At 40.3% G+C, this 26,187-nt stretch overlaps 1 protein-coding gene across 11 annotated transcripts in view; it reads left to right on the top strand.

Annotated features, from left to right (window-relative positions):
- Positions 1 to 19,240, top strand: part of RABGEF1 (RAB guanine nucleotide exchange factor 1) — a 72,088-nt gene extending 52,848 nt beyond the window's left edge. For 6 of the 11 annotated variants that reach the window (XM_025275265.3, XM_025275268.3, XM_006070329.4 and 3 more), the window contains 6 exons: positions 734 to 903; positions 6,830 to 6,911; positions 7,631 to 7,763; positions 8,994 to 9,085; positions 14,009 to 14,265; positions 16,709 to 19,240. In XM_025275265.3, coding sequence (XP_025131050.1) covers positions 734 to 903; positions 6,830 to 6,911; positions 7,631 to 7,763; positions 8,994 to 9,085; positions 14,009 to 14,265; positions 16,709 to 17,107 — 1,133 coding nt within the window. In that variant the 3' untranslated portion in view covers positions 17,108 to 19,240. Of the gene's footprint in view, positions 1 to 733; positions 904 to 4,756; positions 4,826 to 6,829; positions 6,912 to 7,630; positions 7,764 to 8,993; positions 9,086 to 14,008; positions 14,266 to 16,708 lie in introns of those variants that run through there. The other 5 variants (XM_025275266.3, XM_025275274.3, XM_025275273.3 and 2 more) reach the window with 5 other exon arrangements.
- The last annotated feature ends 6,947 nt before the right edge of the window (positions 19,241 to 26,187 follow it).

The raw sequence follows: 26,187 nt of genomic DNA, 5'->3' as shown, positions 1-26,187 counted from the left end.
CCACTTAAATAGCTGCAGCATCATTCAAGTTAATTAATGTTCTCAAGCCTTAGCTTTAGGATTATGCAACAAAGCATTGGGAAAGTACTTAGCACGTAATAAACATTTGCTGTATGTAAACTATTACCACTGTTAGTTTGTCAGATTGCATGTGTATTCTGTTTTTGTTGGGTGGAGTATTCTATAAATATCAGTTAATTCAAGTTGTCTGATAGCATTGTTCAGGTATTCTGTCCTTATTGACTTTTTTGTGTTACCTATAATATTGATTACCAAGAGAGGAGCATTGAACTCTCCTATTAAAATTATGGATTTTAAAATTTCTTCTCTTTAGTTTGTGTTTCATGTGTTTTAAAGCTGTGTTACTAGGTGCATGGGCTTCCCTGGTGGCTCAGGGGTAAAGAATCTGCCTGCAGTGCAGAGACAGGGGTTTGATTCCTGGGTTGGGAAGATCCCCTGGAGAAGGAAATGGCAACCCACTCCAGTATACTTGCCTGGGAAATCCCAGGGACAGAGGAGCCTAATGGGCTATAGTTCATGAGGTTGCAAAAGAGTCAGACACGACTTAGTGATTAAACAAACAAGGAGAATCCAAATGCTTAAACATAAAATAACTTAAATTCAAGTTTAACTTTGATTTAGTATAATTTAAATAATCTTAAGTTAGATACTTAAAGTAATTCCATGCATGGATCTTCTGTGTAATGAAACTTACTATGTTTAATTTTCCCAGCAGAAATTCAGGAAGCAAAAGCTCCCAGTCCTTCCATAAACCGGCAAACCAGCATTGAAACGGATAGAGTGTCTAAAGAGTTCATAGAATTTCTCAAGACCTTCCACAAGACAGGCCAAGAAATCTATAAGCAGACCAAGCTGTTTTTGGAAGCAATGCATTACAAAAGGGTAGGTTGAGAACCACCTAGAAACGTAGAGGTTTGGTTTTAGGAAAGGTCTTAGAGATAATTTAGTGAAACTTTGTCATTTTCCAACTGAGAAGATAAAGATCCAGAAATGTTGTCACTTAGCTGGGAAATGTCACTGAACTAAGTTAAACATGACTCTAAGGCTAATACTTTTCCACTGCAACTCAATGGTATTTGGATCATCTTGATGTGGAAAGTCTGGCATCATAGCCACTTATACTGTGTCCTTTAGTAATAAGCCTTCCTAACTTGTCAGCTTATAAATAGTAAGCTGCCAAGAGGGCCATAGTAGACCTGAACTCTTAAGTAATAATCATTAGACCGAGAATAATCATTTAGGATTTTTTGTTTGTTTGTTTGGTTTTGTATTTTGATTTTTAATTTTCCTGTCCTTGCTCAGGTAGGGAAGTGAAAGCTAAAATTTAGACATTGAAAAGGACCTTAGCAACTTCTGTCCATTTATTGTACAGGTAGGGAAGTTAAGAGCCAGAGAGGATGAGTGATTTATCCAGGGTCACTTGGATAACAGCTTGTGTCCTCTCCATGAGTGTCTTTACCCTGTAATTTCTAACCCATAGTTTCAACAGTGAACCACTCTTGCCCATACCTTTTTCCTCTTCGTTCCTATTTTCTCCAGTCCTAGAGTATGCCAGTGATGAGCAACCTTTTTCCCACATACAGGTCAAGTCTAGAAAAATTAAGTATTTTCAGAATTGCATTAAAATTTTTTTCAGCCATTTTATCTTTATCAGGAAATACTTTATATCTGCACTGAGAGTTTTTAAAAATACTTCCTCATCCCCAAAATGTACCTCTTTAGGTTAAAATTTCATTCAGCACCTGCATAATTCCCATACACTGAAGTATTGCAAAGTAATGCTTAAAGAGATTTTTTAAAAAACTAGCTGCTATACTGCTTGAAAAGCCTGGTTCACTTTACTCATCTGTGAATACTTTTGATCTTTTCCTAAACCTTGTTGGAAAACTCAGGTAACCAATGCTAAATGTACAATTGCATTAATGAACTCTAATTCAGAAGTCTGTTCATTGATTTTTAAGACTATATGTTTAGTAATGTCAGGGACTTGCAGAAGCCACTGACAGGACACTACTGGACCCCTGGAGTGTCATGAATAACATTGTATGTGCTCAAACTCTGGTGCCCTCAGAGTGTTTTAAATGAATGTGACATCTTTGGGAATTCTGCAGAATTTGGCTACCTGGTGCACCAACTGCTCTGTCCCTTCTGTCTCAGAATGTGAGTTTCTGGAACACTTAACCCTTACACATTTCATTCACTGAAGCAAAGGCAAAAGTTTAAACATTTCTCTTGCTGAAAAATTACATGGTAATGTTTGTGAAAAGCACATTTGAGTAGTTTGTCATAGTAACTAGCTCCTAAAAGTGACTAACTGCTACTGGCTTTTCCTTAGAGTGATGAAGTGAACTCACGTACCTTGATAGTTCTTACCACCTTCATTTTGCCAGTAATTGAATTTGACAGAAATTAACTAGCTTCATGACCATGGGGTATATTCCCTTGGAAGGTGGATTATCTTAAAATCTGAGGACTACATGCTTGGCGACATACTTTAAAACTTAAAATTAAACATGTATTTAGAAGGCATAAAGCCCTAATATCTTTAATTTCCTGGAAAAGGAAATGATTGAAGGCAGCAGAGACTACTGATACAAAAAATATGAACATTAAAAGTTAAAACCTAAGTAGATCAAACAGTTAACTGTAGTACAAAAGAAACTTAATCTAGAAAATAGGTCATGGAGATCTAGTTTCAAAAGATAAAATACACAAAACATAATTAAGGAAATCATCAAAGATTTTGAAAGCTAGGGGTGGAAAAAAGACTTCAGCCAGACAATTTTTTTTTTTTTTTAATTTTAGGAAAAAAAATAAAGTGGCTTTACACAGACATTATAGAAAAGACTATCCCAGGTATTGGTTAAAGAATGCTTAAAGAAAAGAAGTAATTTACACTGCTAGACTGTGCTTTTTCTTAGAAAATTATGAAAAACTTTTTGGAATTTTATAAAACTTAAAAGAATTTACCAGCACAAACGTGCTATTATGTCACTTAGCTCCTTTGGGAAGAACTTTGAAGGATCTGAGATGTAATCTACTTGCAAGTTAAAAGTTAGCCTGCCATAGTTTCATGGGCTTCCCTGGTGGCTCAGATAGTAAAGAATCCACCTGTAATGCAGGAGACCCGTGTTTGATCCCTGGGGCGAGAAGATCCCCTGGAGAAGGGAATGGCTATCCTCTCCAGTGTTCTTGCTTGCACAGTTCCATCAACAGAAGAGCCTGGAGGGCTACAGTCAATGCGGTTGCAAAGAGTTGATCACGACTGAGCAACTAATGCTTTCACTTTCATAATTCCATGAATACTGGCAGAAGACAAGCTTCCTGGGTCAAGAAAAAAAAAGCCAGTGTATAACAGCATTAGCAGTGGCCAGAGTATATCAACCAGGTAATCCCTGCATAGGCAGTGAGTTAGGCTAAAGAAGAGGATCTTTTATAGTGCTGTGAGCCTGCCAAAGAAACCTTATTATATTAGACAATGAACAGCCTACCCTTTTCACTTGAGTGGGGCCCTACCCCTGTTTTCACGGCCTGTCCACTATACAGCTGTCTTGGAAAAGGGTGCAGAACAAAGGCTGCCAGTGTCTCCTCACAAGATGCAGAAATAGGAGAGGTCAACATAGAACTGTTTCCCTGCGTCTTAGAATAGTATAAAGAGTAGTAATAAATGGCCACTTGCATTCTTTTTTTAAAAATTTATTTATTTTTAATTGGAGGATAATTGCTTTACAATATTGTGTTGGTTTCTGCCTTATATCAGCATGAATCAGCCATTAGGCATGTCCCCTCGCATTCTTTTTTTCTACGCCTGGCTCTGTTGTGGCCTCCAAGGACACGAAAGTAAATAGTACCCTCAGGGAACTGACATTTTAGTGCAGGAGATAGGCAATAAACTAATTTATAATATACAACTGTGGTAAGTCCTCTGAAGAATCTAAAGCAGAATAAGAAAACAGAGTGGCGGGTTAGTTCACATTGCAAAATAAACACTGTGCTAAAGTGTAAATCTGTGCAATAGAAATAGAAAATGGAGTTTTCTGAACTGTAACAAAATTACAGTGATTGTGTGGAGCTGGGGGAGGAATTAGGTGATCCATTGCCACCTATAAAACAGGCCATTTAGGCCTTTAAAAGGAGGCCATAGTTTTCTAGTTAGGAGTGAGTACTGGTAATAGTCTTAAGAATGAAATGTGTTCTTACTGTTAAGATTTGATGTGAATGAAAGTTAGCCATGTTATATATTATAAATTAGTTTATTGTCTATCTCTTCCTCTAAGCTACCTAAGGAGATAATCTATTGCAGAAAGTACTGAATTATTTGCATTCAGTCTTCCTGTTCAATCTGAATGCCCTCTGAGAATGTTGTTATTTTTTATGTAATTGCCTGGTACAGTGGCTAGAATTCTATTAGCCATGTAATAAATGTTTTCAGAATGAATAAAAATATAATTTTCTGTAAATTGGGGGAAAATAATCTTACCGGAAAATCCGAGAAAAAACAGAATACCAATAGAGATAAATTTAGCAGCATGGTGAGATAAATCCACAAAATTCAGTTATAGTACAAGATGCCAGAGATAGAAAGCTAGAGAGCCTAGCAGACTTTTTAAAAAGAGCAGTTTTTAAAGATAATAGCAATAAAAAGATTAAATATTAAATGATAACTTAATCTAATACAGAAAGAGGTTTATTCAAAGAATTAAAAGACTGTTTCTGGATTTTATCTTGGATTTAGCTGAGGAAGTACAGATATCTTGGATCTAGCTGAGGAAAACAAAAAGATAAATTTACAAATACCTTTCAGGTCAGTATGAATACTTAAAATATTAAATTACAATGTTACATTTTTTATTCTAGTAAAAGAAGGTAGGTGGAGTTTGGGAGGGGAAGTTTCTAAATATAGCAGACCCTTCAGAATATACTAAAATGAAAGTTACCACAACTAGATATGATTTTCATATATAGAAAGAAAAGAGAGAGAGAATGGTGAAATAAACCAGGGATTCCAGAAATAAATTCAGTTTCTCAGGAGCAAATTATATGAGAATTAGAAAAACAAGCGGGAACAGGATTGCTTTTTACTAATTGCTGCTGAAGAAGACAGAGAAGTTTGTGTGCAAATTATTTAAGGTCTGTGTTTGATATGAACCTTACATGCCCACCAAATAGCTAAGAATGAAAAACATTAGAAGAAACCAGATTAAGATACTTATTTCATCTACAGAGAGGAGCTAAAATTGGAACTGTTGAAAATTGTTCTTAATAATCAGGAAAAAGGTTTAATGGTATTAAACATTCAGGCAGTTAAGGAGTACAACAGTTAAGGTATGACAGAGCGCTGTTGAGTGCTGTGAGGCCTGCAAGGTTATTTTGACCAAGGGAATGGAGGCGAGATGGGGACCGAGCCTTGAATGAGACCCTGTGGCACTTCCTTGGGCAGCTTCTGGAGGATTGGAGAGGAGCAGAAGTAATCTGGACAGAGAATAATTTTACATTGTTAGAGAGGCGGGAAACCTAGCAGGGTACGTGGGGACTAGATTGTGATCTAAGATGATCAGTTGAGAAGAGAAAGATCGAAAGTGGGAAGAGCAGCTGAACTCCAGGCGAGAGATAATGAGGACCCAAACCAGGGAAGGTGGACGAGACCTTGTGAAGGCAGGTGGGCAAGGTTTGCTCACTATCTCTCACCCCAGGCCATCTCTTCTGAATCAGCCAGGGCGTCAGGGACTGTGTGCTTCATCGGGGCTTTACTGACCCGCGTCACTGGCCCATGCAGAGGTGGTCTGTGAGAAGCAGTCCTGTGGAATTTGTCTTGCACCATATCCATGCCCTCCTGTGATGACATCTGCATGAGAACCCTTGGAGAAATTCCTGATTTGGGAGTCAGAATTTCACCTAAGAAACTGCTTTTAGTTTTGGACACTCAGTTGTGTGACTGTTTTCATCTTACTGATGATTGCTAGACAGCTTAGTTAGACAAATGTATGGGCTGACTTTTTTTTTTACTAACTTCTCTATCTTCAAGGAAGACATTTTAGTGTTATCTTTCCAGCTCTACTTTCTGTTTCTCTCCATGTTTTGTCTTGTTTCGTCATTTTTCTAGGTTGCGCTGAGCTGGGTTTATCTTTCATATAGACTTCAAATATTCTTTGGAAGAAAGTGGGGAATAAATACTAATATATGTATTACACCTGTAAAATCAGTAAAACCCAAATAAAAATTACGAAGCTCGGTGTTGGAGGGGCTGTGTAGAAATAAGCGCACATACACGGCTAATGTCTGTACTTGGAGTTTCTGAGGATTGTGTCGAGCAGCAGATATTTAGAGCTGTAAAGTTGTTCATATTTTTTAAGCGGTTAATGCCACTTTTGTAAATGAATCACAAAGAAATAACCCAAAATAAACTATCTTCACACAGTTGTTTATAGCTGCGATATATAACTAGTGAAAAAAGGGTAAGAACCCATGGCACACAGTGGTAGAAGATAGTTAAATAAATTGGCTAATATAATGGAATATTATAAAGCCATCAAATGATTAAGTAGACTACGTAAGTCAGAATGTACATATACATGTAAATTAACAAAATATGCATTATACCCATGTAAGAATATGTGTATACAGCAGAAAGAAATGAGAAATCATGGAATGTGGTAAAGAATATTAAAGGACAGGCTTTTCTTCCCTGCAGCAGTAATTGAATTCGTAAGTACTTTGGGGATTAGTTCAAGGAATAAGTTTTGTAAAATTTAGAGCTTTCCTCTTGATCTTTCAGTTCCTTAGCGGCCTCTTTGTCCCTTTGTTTCAGGACTTAAGTATTGAGGAGCAGTCAGAGTGTACTCAGGATTTTTACCAGAATGTGGCTGAAAGAATGCAGACTCGTGGAAAAGGTAATCCTTTGGTAGCCCGCCTCCGAGGGACTGCTGGTAGTTGCACAGGCCTCCTGCTGGGTCTCTCAGTTGCTTCTCTCTTTCTCAGAAGTCTTGGTTGGTTTGCCTGCTCTGTTCTATAGCTTACTCCGCTAACATTCAGGTAGTTGCTTTTATATTTAGCAGTATCTTTGAATACCACCACGTATATCATTCCAAGATAATCAGGCAATTGGATAATTTCTTGAGCAATATTTAATAATTTCATTGGGAATAGGGACAGAGTCAGGTAAAACCCCTTGGGAGGCTTTTAAATAAAACCCCCATCTCGGAATTGCCATCTTGGTGAGAAATCTGCCCCATTTGTTTACTTTAGAGTGACCTCTAAGGTCATATAGTAGACCTCTGAAAAGTGAAAGGGTGAGTCTTGCCAGCACATACCAGTCTTGGGAATTTCAAGTGCTTTTCTAATGTAGCATCATGCTAAGGTCTTCTCATTAAGCAGGGTGTACACCTGTCCGGCCAGACAGCTTAAGTTAGAAGTAGGAATTCTGTAAAAGGCAGCCCCAAAAGTTGGGGTAATTTTTTTAGAGTATTTTTTAATATCTTATACTTTTGTTTGAGTGTTTTTAATGTATTTCTGGTAAATTAGTTTTCTGCTACATTGAAAGTACTATGAAAACATTACTCTTCATTTCAAATGTTCATCCTTCATTCAAATATACTTTTGAATATTTCAGTGCCTCCAGAAAGAGTTGAGAAGATAATGGATCAGATTGAAAAGTACATCATGACTCGTCTCTATAAATATGTGTTCTGTCCAGAAACTACTGATGATGAGAAGAAAGATCTTGCTATTCAGAAGAGGATCAGGTAGTTGGTTGTTCTGCTTTTCCTTGTTGTATTTACTACCTCCTGTTGGAAGAACACATCCGAGAAAACAGGGCCCTTGAGTTTCAGACCTTGGGTGCAAGTAACAGCTAAGGTGTCTGCCATCCTTAGCATATAAACTCCTTTGTGATGTCAGAAAGAAAAGGAATGTGGTAAATTGACAAGAGGAAAAGACTCAGGTCTCCATCTTGCTCATCTATTTGAATCCAGGCAGCTTTAGATGAGAACCATGCCTGGTGTTCAGATCTCCAAAATTTCCAAGGAACAAGAGGAAATTTCATTATTTTCTCATTTCACTGCACTATCTTGTCAGGCAGGAAGCTGTGAATATCCGTATAAAGGCAGTGTGTGTCATCTTTCTTTGTTATTCCCAGGGGTGATTCAGCCATTCCTGCTGCTGCATCTTTCCACTGGCCCTGGGTTGCTAACACTGTGCAAAGCACCCACTGTTCCATGGCCAGTATAGTGAGTCCCCGTGCTGTGCATTCGAGCGGCAGCAGAGCACTGGGGAAAGAGGCCGTCGACATGTGGGAATAGGGCCAGGCCTGAGCCTGAAGAGGTGTTTCTGGAGGAGAGGGAGCCTCGGATCACAAGTGGGGTTCCCAGACAGCAGGGCTAGTAATCGGTAGCTCTGAACTTGATGAGGTCTCATCGGAAGTGTGGAATAGATCTTGGGAAGATAAGGGATGAAGCCAGAAGTAACTCGGTGGGCTTTAGACTGATGTGCAGGGTGAGAGCGTTAGTCAAGCATGTGGTGAGGGTTGGCAGCAGAATTTCACGAGTGGAATCACCATGTGACCAAAAATCTCAGCGGTTCAGGTGGAAGCAACACATGCCTGATGATCTCTGACTCGGGCTCTGGTGTGCCTCAGAAGTCGAGGGCAGAGCCTAAAAGGTGGGCAGTGAGGACAGGGAGCAGCAGGTTCTTGCCAGATCTTCATTCTCAAATATCCATTGCTTTTCCAATGTAGTATAATTTCATTTCAACCGGAAAAATTGTCTTCTGCTTTCTTGTGATAAGTGCAGAAGAGAAGCCTCATCATAGGATTCCAGTTGCTCGGCACGTCAGCTGAGCTACTGGTAGGTGCAGGGGCTGGGATTGCCTGATGAGCCAGCGGGGCCCTGTCTTTTTCTGTCACTGAGGAGATAATATGATAAATGACTGCAGTCCATCCTTGGACCTTTTTTTTCACTGTCTCTCTCTTTCGGTAGAGCCCTGCACTGGGTTACACCTCAGATGCTTTGTGTCCCTGTTAATGAAGAAATTCCAGAAGTGTCCGATATGGTGGTGAAAGCAATTACAGGTCAGTGAAACTAAGAACTTTTGTATTTGGATGTTTTCCCCTTGAAGTTAGCATTTTGCTTTATAAATCTGTACTTATTTCAGTGAGCAAAAAGATAGTATTTCTAAAATACTTCTAAAATGCAGATTGCCAAAGCTATATTGGAATGTGGTAAAAGTGATTTAAGAGTGTTAGGTTTCAGATCAGCAACTAAACCACTGCCCCCCTTCATTTTCCATGACCGTTTCTTATTTCTTGAGCATTGAACTAAAATCAACTAGATACATTTCTTAAAACTCAACTGCATTTATGTATCAAAATAATTTTGAGAGATGAAATTGGTGAGGCATGGTTATCCCCAAGCTAGAGTTATATATTAAAATGATGCCTCTAGTTGGTTGTTAATCAGAGATGTGCTTTGAATTTCTTTTCTGGTTAGTTGGAGAAGTAAATGAAGTGCCCTAAATCGATGTGGCTCCGACGTTCTGGACAGGTTTAGTCACCTAATAAGGTTTCTGTTTCTTAATCAAGAAATAACCCAGCAGAAGTGCAACACAAAAGTTTTAAAACAAAATTGGTGGAGAAGACATCCAACTTGCCCAACTTCTTAATTAAGGAGAAGAGTTGGAAAGAGATTGCCAATTTAGAGATTTTTAATGGAATTCTACTGGGAAGGAAAGTGGGTCAGCTGATGTTAGCAGTGCTGGAGGTGTGCCATTAAGTAGTCTCCTTTGGTTATAAGAACCAGAGACTCGAGTTACAGTAAGAAATGAGGGTTTGCTTAAGATATTATCAGGGTTGGAAAGGAGGTGAGGCTGTTACAGAAACTTAGCTTCAAGGCCGCTTCAGGGATTGAATTGTCTTCTGGCTAACATGATTCTTCCACTTTCTCAGGTTCTGCTTCTCTTTGTACTTTTTCACATTTCAGCTCTTGGTATAAAATGTATTATTTTCTGTAACTCCCTGTGTAGAGTTTAATTGTCCTCACTAAATACCATCCTCTTTGTTGCTCAGAGCTTTTCTGCTAAGCTCCTTGTGGGTCCCATGAATGACTGTTTTGGGTCAAGGCCCAACCCCCACCCCTGCCTTTTGCTCAGGGGACATCCATAAGAGATTGAAAGTGAAGCCTGAAACTTGTACTTATGTTTTCCCCAAAGACTCTTACTAGTAAGTTCAAGATCAACTGGTTTACATTTAAAGTACTTCATAGGAATTTATGTTGGGGACTCTTTTCTAAAAAGCCACAGGACAGACCTTAGAAAACCAGAAACTACAAGTGCCAAATCATTGTTTACTGAAAAATAAAAATAAGAATTGAAGATGTCAGTATATTAGCAGTTTGTTAAACAGAATTTGAGCTGTGGGACTTTGCTCTCTCGGCATCTAAGATGAAGTTTGGAGAGATCTTTTGATAGTAAAAGTATAGCCATGAAATTTTAAAAGCCTTCTTATGCTCCCATCTTAGCCCCCTCTTCTTGCCAATCCAAGAGCTGGCACATTCTGCCTCTGAAGACCAGAGTTGATATGATCACTTTCTTCCTACTGTATAAACTTGTCAGCCTTCAAAAGGACAGTCTCTTAACAATAGTCTTAAATGTGGAGATAATCAGTGAACTTTCTCAAAATCACTGTCTGCTTCTAATCAGGACTGTCCTTTTTGTTTATAAATACACTGCACTGAGGCCCGTGCCACTTGAGTTGGCATCCGTCGTCTAGTGGGTAGAACCCCCGAGTGCTGCTAAACACTCTGCAGTGTGCAGGACAGTCCCTGCAGCAGAATCATCAGCCAAAATGTCACTAGCACCCAGTTTGACTGACCTGGGAGTACCGCCTACTTTGCTTTCAAAACCGTATTAAAGATAAGTCTGGACATCTGCTAAGATAGAGTCCCCACCCTCAACCCTGTCTTTCCTCCTGGCCCCTTGTGGCTCAGACAGTAAAGAATTTGCCTGCAGTGCAGGAGACCCTGGTTCGATCCTTGGGTTGGGACGATCCCCTGGAGAAGGAAATAGCAATCCACTCCAGTATTCTTGCCTGGAGAATCCCATGGACAAGGGAGCTGGGCAGGCTACAGTCCATGGGGTCACAAAGAGTCGGGCATGACTGAGAGACTAACGCTTTCACTTTTTTCAAAAGCCCTGAATGGAAAACACAAAGCAGTATCTGAGGACTCCGAAAAGCAAGTCAGAGCAGGCAGATTGGGAAGGGAAGTCATTACTAGAGGAACAGCTAATGCAGTCATGAGTTTCCTGTGTTGTTTACTTTTCTTTCCACTCTCCTAGTTTAGACTTCAGGGCAGCACAAATCATGGAACTGCTCCTGGGGTTGGGTGGTCTAAAAGCAAAAAGAAACTTCTCTCAGACTCAAAGATACTGGGAAGGGTGGGGTTCACTACCAGATGGAGAGTGTGGGAGAAGTCCCTTGGGTTTTGTTTTCCCCTTTATTTTCCTTTTTCTTCTCTTCTCTTTTTCTTTTTACACTGCTGGCCTTGCTCCTTGGCAGGGCAGCTACAAATGCGTCCAGATAGAAAATACAGGCATGCCTCAGAGAGTCTGTGGGTTTGGTTCCCAATCATCGCAATAAAGCAAACACCGTTGTAACATGAGCCACACGGACGTTTTGGTTTCCCAGTGCTGATAAGTTATATTTACATGGTACTGTAGTTTCTTCAGTGTGCAGTAGCATTATGTCTAAAGAGCAATATGCATACCTTATTTTAAAAAGACTTTATTGCTAAAAATGCCAAAGCAATTACCATGGTAACATTAAAGATCTCAGATCATGATAATAGATATAATAATAATGAAATGTTTGAAATATGCAGGAAATACCAAAATGTGACTCAGAGACACAGAGTAATTAATAAGCAAATGCTGTTGGAAAAATGGTGCTGAGAGATGCTCAACATAGGTTGCCACAAATCTTCAATCGGTTAAAAAAAAAACAACAACAAAAAACTGCAGTATCTGTGAAGTGCAATAAAATATATGCCTGTTATTCACTTTTAATTTATTTTAAAACTTAAGGAATAAAGATTAATGAGAACATGGTTAAATGTTTGAAATGGAGAATGTAAACCAACAGTAAAAGGCAGAAGGCTAAATAGGGTGAAAATGGTTTATACACAATGGAGTACTACTCAGCCATTACAAAGAATACATTTGAATCAGTTCTAATGAGGTGGATGAAACTGGAGCCTATTATACAGAGTGAAGTAAGGCAGAAAGAAAAACACCAATACAGTATACTAATGCATATATATGGAATTTAGAAAGATGGTAACAATAACCCTGTATACGAGACAGCAAAAGAGACACTGATGTATAGAACAGTCTTCTGGACTCTGTGGGAGAGGGAGAGGGTGGGATGATTTGGGAGAATGGCATTGAAACATGTATAATATCATATATGAAACGAGTCACCAGTCCAGGTTCAATGCACAATACTGGATGCTTAGGGCTGGTGCACTGGGACGACCCAGAGGGATGGTTCGGGGAGGGAGGAGGGAGGAGGGTTCAGGATGGGGAACATGTGTATACCTGTGGTGGATTCATGTTGATATATGGCAAAACCAATACAATATTGTAAAGTTTAAAAAAAATATACTGGAAAAAAAAAAATATATATATATATATGTGGACATTCCCCCAAATCTTTTTGGTAATAAGTTATATTTAAATAGAAAAAGAAAAAGAAATAGACTGAGACAGTAACAGTAATTAAAACCCAGAATTAAAAATTTAAACAATAAAACAAAAATTATATAATTCATACAGTAGACAGGAAAGAAGGGGGGGCAGTATTAGTAAATTAAAATAAGGTCTCAGCACTGTCCAGTGTTCCTGTCTCCCACACGTTAGTCTTCCATGGCTGGTGGTCCTGTGAGAACTTCCCCAGGTAGCTGACCCCGGGGATGAGAGCTGAGAGCAGAAAAAAACTCTCTGGCGTGTACCACCAAACGACCTAAATCTGAAACTTATTTCTGCTAATGGCAAGAAATTGGTGTCAAATTAAACCACTTCAGCTCTTTTCTTTCATGGTGTTCTAGAGTGTAGGGAGGTGTATCTGTCCAGAGGCACCCACCTGCCCTCCTTTTGTGTGGTTCTGACAGTGCAGAGTTCACACTTGATCATTCCTCATTGCCTCCTGGTCCTTGTGACAGAGAATGTGAACTTCTAAGAGCCTGCTAGTTGGACTTAGTGGTAGTGAAGGGCAGTGAAATAATTTTGCTTCTGAGAGAAATAAAGTATTGTTTATGAGATTAAATAATACCTATGTTCATCCCCTCTGCTACCCAGCAGGTTATAAGTGTCATAAAGCTGTTGTTAGATACTTGTTGCTAGTGGGAGATTTATATGCCGCGAGGATTGGCCACTGTGGACCTCTGTGTGATGATTTCAGCCGCTTGCACTTTGATATCCAGCTCAGAGACGCCTTGTAAAATAGCCACATTTCTAAAAAGCTGTATGCAAACGAGGCCTTCTGGACTGAGTTTTCCAGTGTATTTACGAGGAACAAAACCAGTGAAACGACTCTGCTTATTTCTCCAGGGAGCTCATACGCGTTTTACATGGTGACTTAAGGAATGCACTTTAGACTTAGGCTAGGCTTCAGATCCTGCTATGAGCCTTTTTATTGTGTAATCTTGGGCAAATCATTGACCCTCTCTGAACCTCAGCTCCCTTAATAGTGCACGTGCATACCCTGGGGATGGAGAGAGTATGCTTGTAGAGCACGCGGTGTAGGGCCTGGCTGATGGGCACGTGTGCCCAAGTGTGAGCTAGTGTCTACTGTTGCTGCAGGCTTTCTCATACGCTAAGTTAACTAGTGGAGAAGGGGTTAGCGAGGGCACCTCTGTAACTTAAGAGATGAAATACGATGATCCCGACACCTCTTTGATGTAACCGTCTCCTCACCGGAAGCAGCATCTCTTCTCCTTTGTAGATATCATTGAGATGGATTCGAAGCGTGTGCCCCGGGATAAGTTGGCCTGCATCACCAAGTGCAGCAAGCACATCTTCAATGCCATCAAGATCACCAAGAACGAGCCGGCTTCAGCCGACGACTTCTTACCCACACTCATCTACATTGTCTTGAAGGGCAACCCCCCACGCCTTCAGTCCAACATCCAGTACATCACCCGCTTCTGCAACCCAAGCCGACTGATGACGGGCGAGGATGGCTACTATTTCACCAATCTGGTAAGGACTTGACTTGCTGGTGTTGTGATGAGGAACCCAGAGGGCTCTCACAGGCCTGTGACACGTTTGTGCTCTGGAGTTGAGGGGTCAACATAGCTGAGGATATTTGGTATCACAGAGCACGTGTGACCAGGCCAGGCACACATACACCTCCTAGGACTTAGCCATTGTGGTTCCCCTCAGGACACACGATGGCCACGTTGAGTGTCTTTGCTGCTGTTGGCTGTCACTCCCAGGAGTCCCGGCTGTAAGAGCCGCTCATTTACTTGGTTGTTTCAGCCATGAATAAATGAGATCTTGGGCTGATTCCTTTATTAAAAGACTTAATGTTTATTTTTTGTTTCATTTCTACAAATTCCCTCTTAAAATTGAATACTGAGATGCTGATGCATAGAGGATGTGCAGCGATTTTCAGCCCTTGTTTTTTTACAGTACTAATAACACTAGGCGGGACAGTTGTGGGGCGTGCACATCTAAGGCCTGAGGCCACATACTTCCTTTTACTGACCGCTGGACTTCTCCTTGTTTGCGTTAGACTAGATTTATTGTCTCGTTCATGAGTTTGAGCCTCAAGACACCTTATGTTCTTTGTTTCCTGTGCTGGAAGCTGTTCAGGGTAATAGGTAGGGAGGGGAGGCCAGGTTACATAAGGAAGCATTTCTGGTAAATTGTCTAAAAAGACGGATCCTTGAATCACCTGCACTCTGCAGCTCTTCCTGGCCCCCTGACCCACAGCCTTAACTGTGTGCACACCTTTTTTCTTCATCCTCTTCTTGCCAGACTCAGAGTCACGGCCCCAGTGAAACCACTGTGGCAAAAGCAAAAAATTGGCCAGTTGCCACATGCCTTAGGAACTCTGCTTCGCTTCACTCCTTTAACACTCCTGGTGACTCCTTCCTTCTGCAGCTTCTCATGTGCCTCAGCGTCCACGATTCCACTCCATCTCCCTGGGCTCTTTGTGGGCCTGGTGTCCTCCTTGTCCCCTTGAATGTGTCACTCCCTGGGGGCTCTGTCCTCTGTGCATCTCTCTCCCTAGACCGTCTCTGGTCCTAGCTCTGCTGGTCACCTGTACAGTGATGACCTGTAGGTCACCTATTTTGACCTCACTCTGAGCTTCCCAGCTAATTTATTATGCTTCAGATTTAATCTGTTCAGAACTGAAGCTACCTTCCCATCAAATGTTTCTTTCTTTTCCATTATGTACTGTTTCCATTAGTGGCAGTACTGTGTTATCTACGCGCCTAGGCCAGGAATGTCAGAATCATCTTAGAGGCCTCTTCTTTCCAGAAAATAGGCTGCGCTGATTTCACACACATAGTATAAGCTGGTGGGTAAGGGTCAGACAGGCACGTTCTTGTCAGATGAGGCTGTTGAAATAGATTTGCTAAATATTCTTTAAGGAGATTCGCTTTTTTATGAATAATAACGTAAGATCCTGTAACGAGTTTCTCAAAAGAAATTCTGAGAGCTGTCTATTTTCTCCTGTTATGTTTTTCATGTTTTTCTCATGAAAATACTTCATTTAAAAAAAAGTATGAAAATGGTATGTGCTCCTTCTAGAAAAAAGTTAAGAGAGTATAACTAAGATGTCTGTGTCACTCAGCATTTCCCCCAGCATTTCTGTGCTAATAATTGCTACCATTTATTCATTGCTTACTACAGACCTGTGAGACATGTGCTACATTGTTTAATTCTCACAGTAAATCTGGGTGATGTTTCCCTCATTTTACAAATGTGGGAACCACAGAGGGCTTAGGTAACTTTTCTAGGGTCACACAGCTCTGGGCTGTCAGTTGACAGAGGTGACATTTCACTCAGGTTCTCTGGTGTCTAAGTGCATTCTTTTAACTGTTTGACATTAAAGTATCTTGAGGACCAGTGGTCTGTGTGCACACAAGTACCTGCGGACATGCTCAGTGGCAGGCCGTGCACTGAGTGGGTCTGCAGAGCTGGGAAGGCCTCCACAGGGAAGTGCTAATGGGGTGTGGCCCTGGAGCTCCAGGCCACACCGTGATTCCTCTGCCCCGCAGCTTGGCAGGGAAGCAGAGCGCCCCTGACTTCAAGGAAACACACGGGAAGCTCTGTGATAACCATTGTGGAATGAATACTAAAGGTGCCTCTTCAGATATTTCATTCTGTACAAGACCCTAGGACCTTCGAACCACCCAAGGAGAGAACTGAATTTCTGGCTCAATGAACTTGGCAGTTAGATTTAATTTTTTTTAAAGGAAGAAATACATTATTGCAGATGGGAGTATAAAGGAAACAACATGAATGGCCATGGTAATTTTTGAAGCTGAAGTCCATGGAGGTTCATGAGATTATCTTGTCAAGTTTTGATTCTGTTTAAATTCTTTGTAATAAAAGGATTTTTTAACCTTCTTTTTGAATGTTTGTAGCTCTCCTATATAACTATAATAATGATATTCTCTTCTTTTTATAGTGCTGTGCCGTGGCTTTCATTGAGAAATTAGATGCTCAGTCTTTGAATTTAAGTCAGGAAGATTTTGATCGATACATGTCTGGCCAGACTTCTCCCAGGAAGCAGGAATCTGAGAATTGGTCTCCTGATGCTTGCTTAGGTGTGAAGCAGATGTATAAGAATTTGGACCTCCTGTCTCAGTTGAATGAACGACAGGAAAGGATTATGAATGAAGCCAAGAAACTTGAGAAAGACCTCATAGATTGGACGGATGGAATCGCAAAAGAGGTTCAAGACATTGTTGAGAAATACCCACTTGAAATTAGACCCCCAAATCAGTCTGTAGCAGCTATTGACTCTGAAAATGTTGAAAATGATAAACTTCCTCCACCGTTGCAACCTCAAGTTTATGCAGGATGATGAAAACTTAACATGGATAGTATTTATTTGAACCTGAATTGTAGCCAGCCCTTCCTACAGTCCACTGATTGGGGTCTAGAGTATAACTTAATTGCTTAGAAGTATCAGCATTTTTAAAGGTACAGTTTGTGGGGATTGTTTTGTTCGTTTTGTTTTGTTTTCCTGTCAGGGGAGGCTTAGTAAATAATAAAGTACTATTTATTGAGTCACTGAAATAGATTCATTTAAGGCCTGTGTGAAAAGTTTGTCTATAAATCTATTTTTTCTCCATGGTTTTCCTATGTGCTTCCTCTGTGGCATTCACTGTGTTTTTGGATTTGGTAAATAATTGCCTTTTAAAGGAGAAAACAAATGAATGCTACAAAAAATGTATGTGGTACCACTGTTCTACAGTTTGACATAATTTTATAATTGTAAAGATAGATATATTGCTAAGTAAATATGTAAAATTGTAAATATGTAAAAAAAAGGAATGGTGTCCGTTGTGCATGGCATTTCATGTGTTAATTCCGTTTCTTTTTTTTTTGGTTTGAAATGAAGTATATTGAATATTTGCCTTTTAACACCATTTTATTTGGTTTGCCCCACTAAAATGAATGCAGAAATACTTAGACATCCTCTCCCTAATATGTTGGCTCCAGCTTTAACAATGTGTTAGCCCTAACTTTGAAGTCCTGTTCAGTCCGAGAACATGACACCATTGAATCACGTTTTCAGTCATGTGAAGTTACTGTTCAGTACAGACTGGAGACTGAACCATGCTTCCAGCGCCTCTGACCTCCTTCCATTCAGCAGATGTTCCCCGAGCTCTTGGTCAGGGTGGTTGCCCTGGGGCTGAGTCAGAAGCCAGGAATGAACAGGTCTCTGCAGGCAAGAGCTGATGGAACATCTCTCTGAGCTTTAAAGTGCAGAGACAAGGGAGGGGGCGTCTCTGCTTCCATAGTGTACTTATGACTTTATGGACAGCCCAGTCACATGTCACATAAGCCTCTTTCAGGGTTTCTCAACGTCAGTGCTATTTGGAGCCTGAGGACATTTTTATTTGGGTGCCAGCTCATGTATTGTGGAGTATTTAGTGATGTCCCTGGCCTCTACACTCACTAGACACCAGTAGCAGCCCCCCAGTTGTGAAAAATCATCTCCAGACATTGCCAAATGGGGGGCAGAATTGGCCCCAGTTAGGGACTGCTGATCTGTTTTGTAAGCAAAGGCGTTTTTCTCCTGATGGCTAATATGACGTAACCAAAGAAAATGGCACCAAATGTACAGTGAAATGTGAACTCAGAGCTCATTCGGTAAAGCTCTCCAGCCCCTGGCAGTGTGGAGCCTTGTCTAATCCTGGTGGAGCCTTTCACAACTAAATACACCATTGTGATTCTCCTTCCAATCAGTGATGTCTACAGACTCTTGGAGTACCTGGGAAATTGTAATTCCTAGGCACCATTTTTGCACAAGATCACATCACACAAGCAGTTAAGAAAGCTTCCTTTGCGTTTCCAGTATCTTCCTCATGGTGTACCACAGATGCGTAGTGCAATAGTTTTGGAATAAAACTAGGGTGGGTATAAAACTTGTTACCCCTTACTTAAATTAACGTCTAAAATGCATCACGTTGATACACCTGTTGTCCTAAAGCACTGAAGACATGAAGCAGTCAACCGAGTCAGTGGATCGCCAAGCTCACTTGGAGTATTACCATCAAGTGTCTGGAGAATGTGCTCATAGAAACCTGGGCCCAAATGGTCTTCGTAGAGAGCTTCCCCTTTTTTTTCTTTTCTATGTACTTTCTAGGTGCTAATCCAGGTATACATACACACTCTTACTTCTCCTGGGAATATACCATTCTTTTAGTCATTGTACATTATGTTTATTAAATAAAATGTGCATATCAGCCTCCCCAAAAAAGCCGTCTTCTTTTGACCTCTTACCTGTGTATAAATTGTTTAATTGGTTTTTTTAATATGTCTCGTATTGGTTGAATTCTTCTTTGGACTCTTGCCTTATAGTTTCTCTTTAAGTCAGGATCAATATCATAGCCAGGGTTTCTGTTTTCTCAACCAGAAAGTACTGGCATTTTATGTACTATAAATGTGATTGGAACAGAAGTCCTTATCAATAAAGTTTCCTAATCCATTCCTCTTCCCAGTAGGTTGATTTTTGGTTCTTCATCTTAGGAAAATAGACAGTATTAATATTCTCATGTTATAAAGGTTTCCCTTTTAAACCACAGTAGTGATTATCATACTTAAAAATGAAATAGACATTAAATTAATGAAAAGCAAGAACAAGAAGGTCTTCCCAGCTGGTGAGTCCTTTGCTCCCAAAGCAGGGGATCTGGGTTCAGTCCCTGGTCAAGGAACTAGATCCCACATGCCGCAACTAAGAGTTTGCATGCTGCGACTAAGGATCCTGCATGCTGCAATGAAGATTGAAGACCCCATGCACTGTGCTGTGACTTAAGATCTGGTGCAGCCAAATAAGTCAATGTTTTAAGAAAATATTTTTTAAATACTTAAAAATTTTTTGTAAGTACTTTGTAAAGTTGGTGAGACAGTAGACGTTAAATTTCTCACCAAAAAGAGAAAAGTCATGTAAAGTGATGAATGTGTTAAGTATATTATGGTAATCATTCCACAATGTGTATGTTGTACAAAGTCAAAATGTTGTACAGCTTACACAATGAGATGTCAATTAATATCACCATAAAGTTGGGCTTCCCAGTTGGTACAGTGGTATGGAATCCACCTACCAATGCAAGAGATGTGGGTTCAATCCCTGGACTGAGAAGATCCCCTGGAGAAGGAAATGGCCACCCACTCCAGTATTCTTGCCTGGAGAATTCCATGGACAGAGGAGCCTGGCGGGCTGCGGAGAGTCAGATGAAACTGAGCATGCACCATAAAGCTGGGAGAAAAACAAGGAAGACAAATCAATACAAATATGAAAAAAAATTAAGTACTTTTTCAAATAAGGAACTGTAAAACTTCGAACATTTAAAAATACTACAAAGGTAAGGTAAGGTAAGTCACTTCAGTCATGTCTGACTCTGTGAGACCCCATAGACGGCAGCCCACCAGGCTCCCCCGTCCCTGGGATTCTCCAGGCAAGAACACTGGAGTGGGTTGCCATTTCCTTCTCCAATGCGTGAAAGTGAAAAGTGAAAGTGAAGTTGCTCAGTCGTGTCTGACTCTTAGCGACGCCATGGACTGCAGCCCACCAGGCTCCGTCCATGGGATTTTCCAGGCAAGAGTACTGGAGTGGGGTGCCATTGCCTTCTCCGAAAGGACATGAACAATTCACCATATAGACTTAAAAATGAACAATGATTTATCTGGGAATGTTCTTTGTTTTCCCTGAAGTGTTCATGATTTCTTGTGACTAAGAAAGCGTCACATGTTAGATTTTCTTGGTATTTCACCTGCTTACATAGTTTTGAATATGAAGAGATGTTCTTTGAGAGATCAGAAACAGATCGACGGCATTCATCACTCGGCCAATTATATATAAAAGTTTGTTAAAAAGTGATCATAAATCTTTTAAATGGACACCAGATGAAAAATACTCAACCTCATTAGTAACCAAAGACATAGAAAATAATTCAATAACAATTTTTTTTGTCACATTGGCAAAGGTGAACATCTTATGGCAAATATAGCACTTTATGAGTGTATAGAGAAATGTGCCTCACGGATGAAAGATAATAAGATTTCCAGACAGCAAGTCAGGGCTGTGTGTCAAGAGCCTTAAAAATCTTTATACTTTAATGGCACAGTAACCCTATTTCTATAATTAGCAATGCTAAGAAAATAATGTGCTTGTGCTTAGTCGCTCAATCTTGTCCGACTCTGCGACCCTGTGAACTGTAGCCAATCAGGCTCCTCTGTCCATGGGATTTTTCAGGTGAGAATACTGGAGTGAGTTGTCATTTCCTCCTCCAGAGGATCTTCCCCACCCATGGATTGAACCCGAGTCTCCTGTGTCTTCTGCATTGCAAGCAGATTCTCTCTTTTTTTAAATTTGTTTTTTAAATTGAAGGATAATTGCTTTACAATATTGTGTTGGTTTCTGCCAAACATCAACATGAATCAGCCATAGGTATGCTTATGTCCACTTCCTTTTGAACCTCCCTCCCCCACCTTCCTCATCCCACCAGTCTGAGGTTGTTACAGAGCCGCAGTTTGAGTTCTGCAAATGGATTCTTTATCCTCTGAGCCATCGGGGAAGCCCAAGAAAGTAATTTAAAAAATTATATAAAAACATTAAGTATAGAAATTTAAAAATTCAGTGTTTAAATTGTGTAGAGGGGGATGTTTCAATTAAAGAATAATTATGCAGAAAGCTATCCTCATATAGTATTAAGCATAGTTCCAAATCTGTTTTAAAATTCCAAGCAGTGCTAGAGGGAAAAAAAAAAAAATATATATATATATATATATATATATCATCAGTAATTACCATTGGGTTTGAGGGTTATAGATGGTTTTAATTTTCCTTTTTGATATTTCCTTAGTCTTCTAACTTTATACAATGGCATGGTAGTTTTATCATCAGAAAACAGAAAAAAATATTTTCAGAGTATAAAAACAAAAGCTTCAAACTACTGCATGACAGAATTGACTAGCACACATTAGCTCTTAAAGGGAGAAGTTTGTTTTAAAAGTGACACAGCTGTCTCTGAGCAGGGTTTCCCAGGCAACCTCTCGGTGGTTGCCAATACAGAATACCACCTCTAGGGGTGGAATCAAGCTCTTGGCTGGCATGCCCCACTTTAAAAGAATAATGAGTTGTCTGCAGGGGTAGGTGTCTGGCTTAAATTTCCTCCACAGGAGTATGCACCTGTCGAATGGTTTCCCTGCCAGAAGAAAATTGCTTGCTCCCTTAGTAAAAAGTCAATGAAGCTGAAAGAAAGCTAGTTTCTTGGATTTGAGGTAGCAGCCAGAAGACTGATAAGCATTCTTAAATGTGGAGGCCTCTCTAAGCACCAGGATGAGTCTGTCGTCAGAATTAAGCTGAAATTCCAGTGGCATCTGCTCTGGGCGGTGGAGAGGTGGGTTGCATTTGGTCATTTTTCTCCTGGTTTGGAAAGTAAGAGGGGCGGATGGACATGGTCACTATTTCAAATGGAAACTTTCTCCTCCCCAAAATAAGAGTGACTCATTCTGAAATGAGCCCTTTGTGGGTGTTTGGGTGAACTGATTAGTGAGGGGTTGGACAAGGTGGTCTGCAGAAGTGTCTTTCTTTAAAATGTACTAATTTTCTGCCCTAAATATATGTGGAGCCCAGACTACATATGAAGAATGGTGCTGGAGGGACTGTGAAAGGTACATGGCCTGGACTTTGACTTCAGCTTCCTTACAATCCAGTAAAAATAGGAAGCTCTAAAAATATGAAAAGTCAAATAGCTCAAGACTTGCTTGACCATAAGATATAACGGAAGTGACAGGGACCACATCCGGGCTTAACTGCCCTGTGGAATAATTATAGTATCTCAAGTGTATTCAGCCCCTATGTACAAGGTCCCGTGCTAAGCAAGCATTTAAAATGTATTACCTCTTGAATGCAATAAACCTAGTCTAATCATTTTCTTTGTTTTGGGCTGTGCTGAATCTTCATTGCTGTGAGGGCTTTTCTCTAGTTGTGGTGAGCTGGCTTCTCATTGTGGTGGCTTCTCTTGTGGAGCACGGGCTCTACTGCACACAGGTGTACATGTCTGTGTACATGTCTTTCGGTAGTTGCGGCTCCTGGGCTCTAGAGCACAGGCTCCACAGTTGTGGTGCATGGGCTTGGTTTGCTCCGCAGTGTGTGGGATCTTCCTGGACCAGGGATCGAACCCATGTCTCCTGCATGGGCAGGTGGATTCTTTACCATTGAGCCACTGGGAAGCCCTAATAAACCTGGACTAACAGGAATAATAATAGGTAGGCTTAATTAGTGCATAATACACGCTAGGCATTGTGCTAAGTGCTTCACATAACAACATACATTGAACCTTCTCAGGGAACCTGCAGGCAAGTATTACCGTTATTCCAAGGCACAGAAATGAGGCTGATGCACCAAGATGTGAGTGTCTTGCCCAAGATCACAGAGCTGAAGTGGGGAACCAGGATTCAAACCTGGACTGTCTAGCTCCAGAGTCCCACTCTTCTTGTTCTATTTTTACTTTGTGTTAGTAAAGTGTTAGTCGTTCAGTTGTGCCCGACTCCTTGCAATCCCATGGACTGCAGCCCACCAGGCTCCTCTGTCCATGAGATTTTCCAGGCAAGTATACTGGAGTGGGTTGCCATTTCCTTCTCCAGGGGATCTTCCCAACCCAGGGATCGAACCCAGGTCTGCTGCACTGCAGGCGGATTTTTTACCGACTGAGCTACAAGGGTAAGAACACTTAAAATGAGATCTGTTCTCTTAATGTGAGATCTATCCTCTGAATTTTTTGTGTGTTTAATTTTGGGTTAAATTTTATACAGGATTGTTGACTCTAGGAACAATGTTGCACAGCAGATCTCTAGAGCTTATTCATCTTGTTTAACTGAAACTTTACACCTACTGATGAATAACCCCATCTCCCATTTCCCCAGCCCCGGTAACTGCCATTTCCTATCTTTGATTTTGTGAAAGATACCTCCTGGAGATGGAATTAGGCAGTACATGTCTTTCTGTGTCTGACATATTTCACTTAGCCTAATGTCCCTAAGGTCCATCCATGTTCCATATTGCAGAATTCTGCAATAAAAATTTTATTTCCTTTTTAAAAAATCTTTTTATTTTATTGAAGTGTAGTTGGTTTATAATGCTGTGGTAATGTCTACTGTACAGCAAAGTGATTCAGTTAGACATATATATACACATTCTTTTTCATATTCTTTTCCATTGTGGTTTATCGCAAGTTGTTGAATACAGCTCCCTGTACTATAGAATAGGATCTTGTTGTTAATCCATCTTATATATAATAACTTGCACAGAATTTTCTTAATTATTTTTTAATATTTTGGCCAGGCTGCTCAGCATGCAGGATGTTTAGTTCCCCAACCAGGGATTAAACTTAAGCCCCTTGCAGTGGAAGTACAGAGTCTTAACCATTGGACCAGCAGGGAAGTCTCAGAATTTCCTTGTTTTTTTTAAAGGCTGAGTAGCATTCCATCATATGTATACACATTTTCTTTATCCAGTTATCTCTTGGAAATTTAGGTTTTTTCCCCACCTCTCAGCAACTGTGGCTAGTGTTGCAATGAACACAGAGTTCAAACTTCCATTCATCCTGATTCTGTTCTGTTGGATATATTCCTGGAAGTGCTGGATCATATGGCTGGTCTCTTGTTAATTTCGGGGAGGCACCATACTGTTTTTCATAGCAGTTGTACCATTTTACATTCCCACAGAGTCTCCACTTCAAAACACCATTTTATATCAACTCTCCCCAAGATCTCAGAGAACTGAGAAGAGAGAGGTTGGTAAAGAGTTTTGGGGCTTCAGGAAGATAATGAAATTTGAAGAGTTTTTATTAGAGAAAAGATGAAAAACAGGAGAGGTTTGAAGTGGGGTATGGCTGTTTTTGTTATTAGGCAGTTAGGACTATAGCATTTCAAGCTACAGTATTTGATTCATGTTTTAAGAGAATTTTATCAATTCCAGCCATGAATTTCCAGTCGACCCTGGGGTGCAGCCTTGAGCTGCTCACAGCCAAAATTAGGGGTCAAAAAGTGTGGCCAGCAGCCAAATCTGGTCCACCCCCTGCTTTTGTAAATAAAGTTTTATTAGAACACTGCCACTCCCATTCATTCTGTTGCTTTCATACTACATGGCAGAGATGAATAGTTAGAATAGAGTTCCTGCGGCCTGTAAAACCTAAAATATTTTTTGCAGAAGTTTGTCGACCACTGGTCTAACGTAGTGCAGTGATTGTTAGTTTTTCCTCCTAAATTTTTAATTTGGAAAAATGTCAAATCTACAGAAATATTGGAAGAATAATGAACAACCTACATGCCCTTCTCCTTGATCTAATCCTTAACATTTTGCCACATTTGCTTTTTCTCTCTTGCCCTCCCTCTTTTTCTTTCTCCCCTGCCACTCCCACTCTGGCTGCAGTACTTGTTAGGTGCAGATACCATAATTTTATATCCCTAAATAAATTAGATATATATCTCCTAAGAATAAGGACAGTGTTTTACATAACAATTAAAATTTAACTTTGAGGCAATAAACAGACCAAATTCTCCAAATAGTGTCTTTAATAGATTTTTTTTAATAAAATCCAGTTTCATGTGCAGGATTAATTACCACATTTATTGGTCATGTCTTTTTAGTCTTCTTTAAATAATTGCCAGCCTTATTTTGTTTGGGTGTGTTTTTTCAGCTTTATTGATATAGTTGACAAAACTGTAGGATGTTTAATGTGTACATGAGGATTTTTGTTTTTCATGACATTGGTATATATTTGTAGAGGGTGGGCTCAATGTTTAGAGAACGTCGCTCATCCGGGATTTGTTTGGTCATTTCATGGTGACTAGATTTGAGTTTTCACTGGAAGGACTGATGCTGAAGCTGAAGCTCCAATACTTTGGCCACCTGATGTGAAGAGCCAACTCACTGGAAAAGACCCTGATGCTGGGAAAGACTGAGGGCAGGAGGAGAAGGGGGCGACAGAGGATGAGATGGTTGAATGGCATCATTGATTCAATGGACATGAGTTTGAGCAAACTCCATGAGATAGTGAAGGACAGGGAAGCCTGGCATGCTGCAGTCCACGGGGTCTCAAAGAGTCAGATACAACTAAGCGACTGAACAACAGGATTTGTGTTTTAGGGGCAGGTGTACCAAAGAGGGGCTGTGTCCTTGTCAGCGCCCCCATCAGGAGACTGATTTTTAATGCAGGAAAACTACCACAATTACCAATGGTGGTAAACAGGTTTGAATTGCTAAAGACACATAAACGACAGGACTCAATATGGCAGTGCTTACAAATCTAGAGTTTATCTCAGGAAAAGGGTACAAGATAGCAACACCATTAACGTAAGGAACAGTGTCACGGCCAAAGGCTGTCACCCTATGTGCACAGAACACCTGGGAACAGGACCTGTTCATGT

The sequence above is a fragment of the Bubalus bubalis genome, chromosome 24 (genome assembly GCF_019923935.1).
Source record: "Bubalus bubalis isolate 160015118507 breed Murrah chromosome 24, NDDB_SH_1, whole genome shotgun sequence".
In the NCBI taxonomy this organism is placed as follows: domain Eukaryota; kingdom Metazoa; phylum Chordata; class Mammalia; order Artiodactyla; family Bovidae; genus Bubalus; species Bubalus bubalis.
This window is presented reverse-complemented; position numbering and strand designations above follow the sequence as displayed.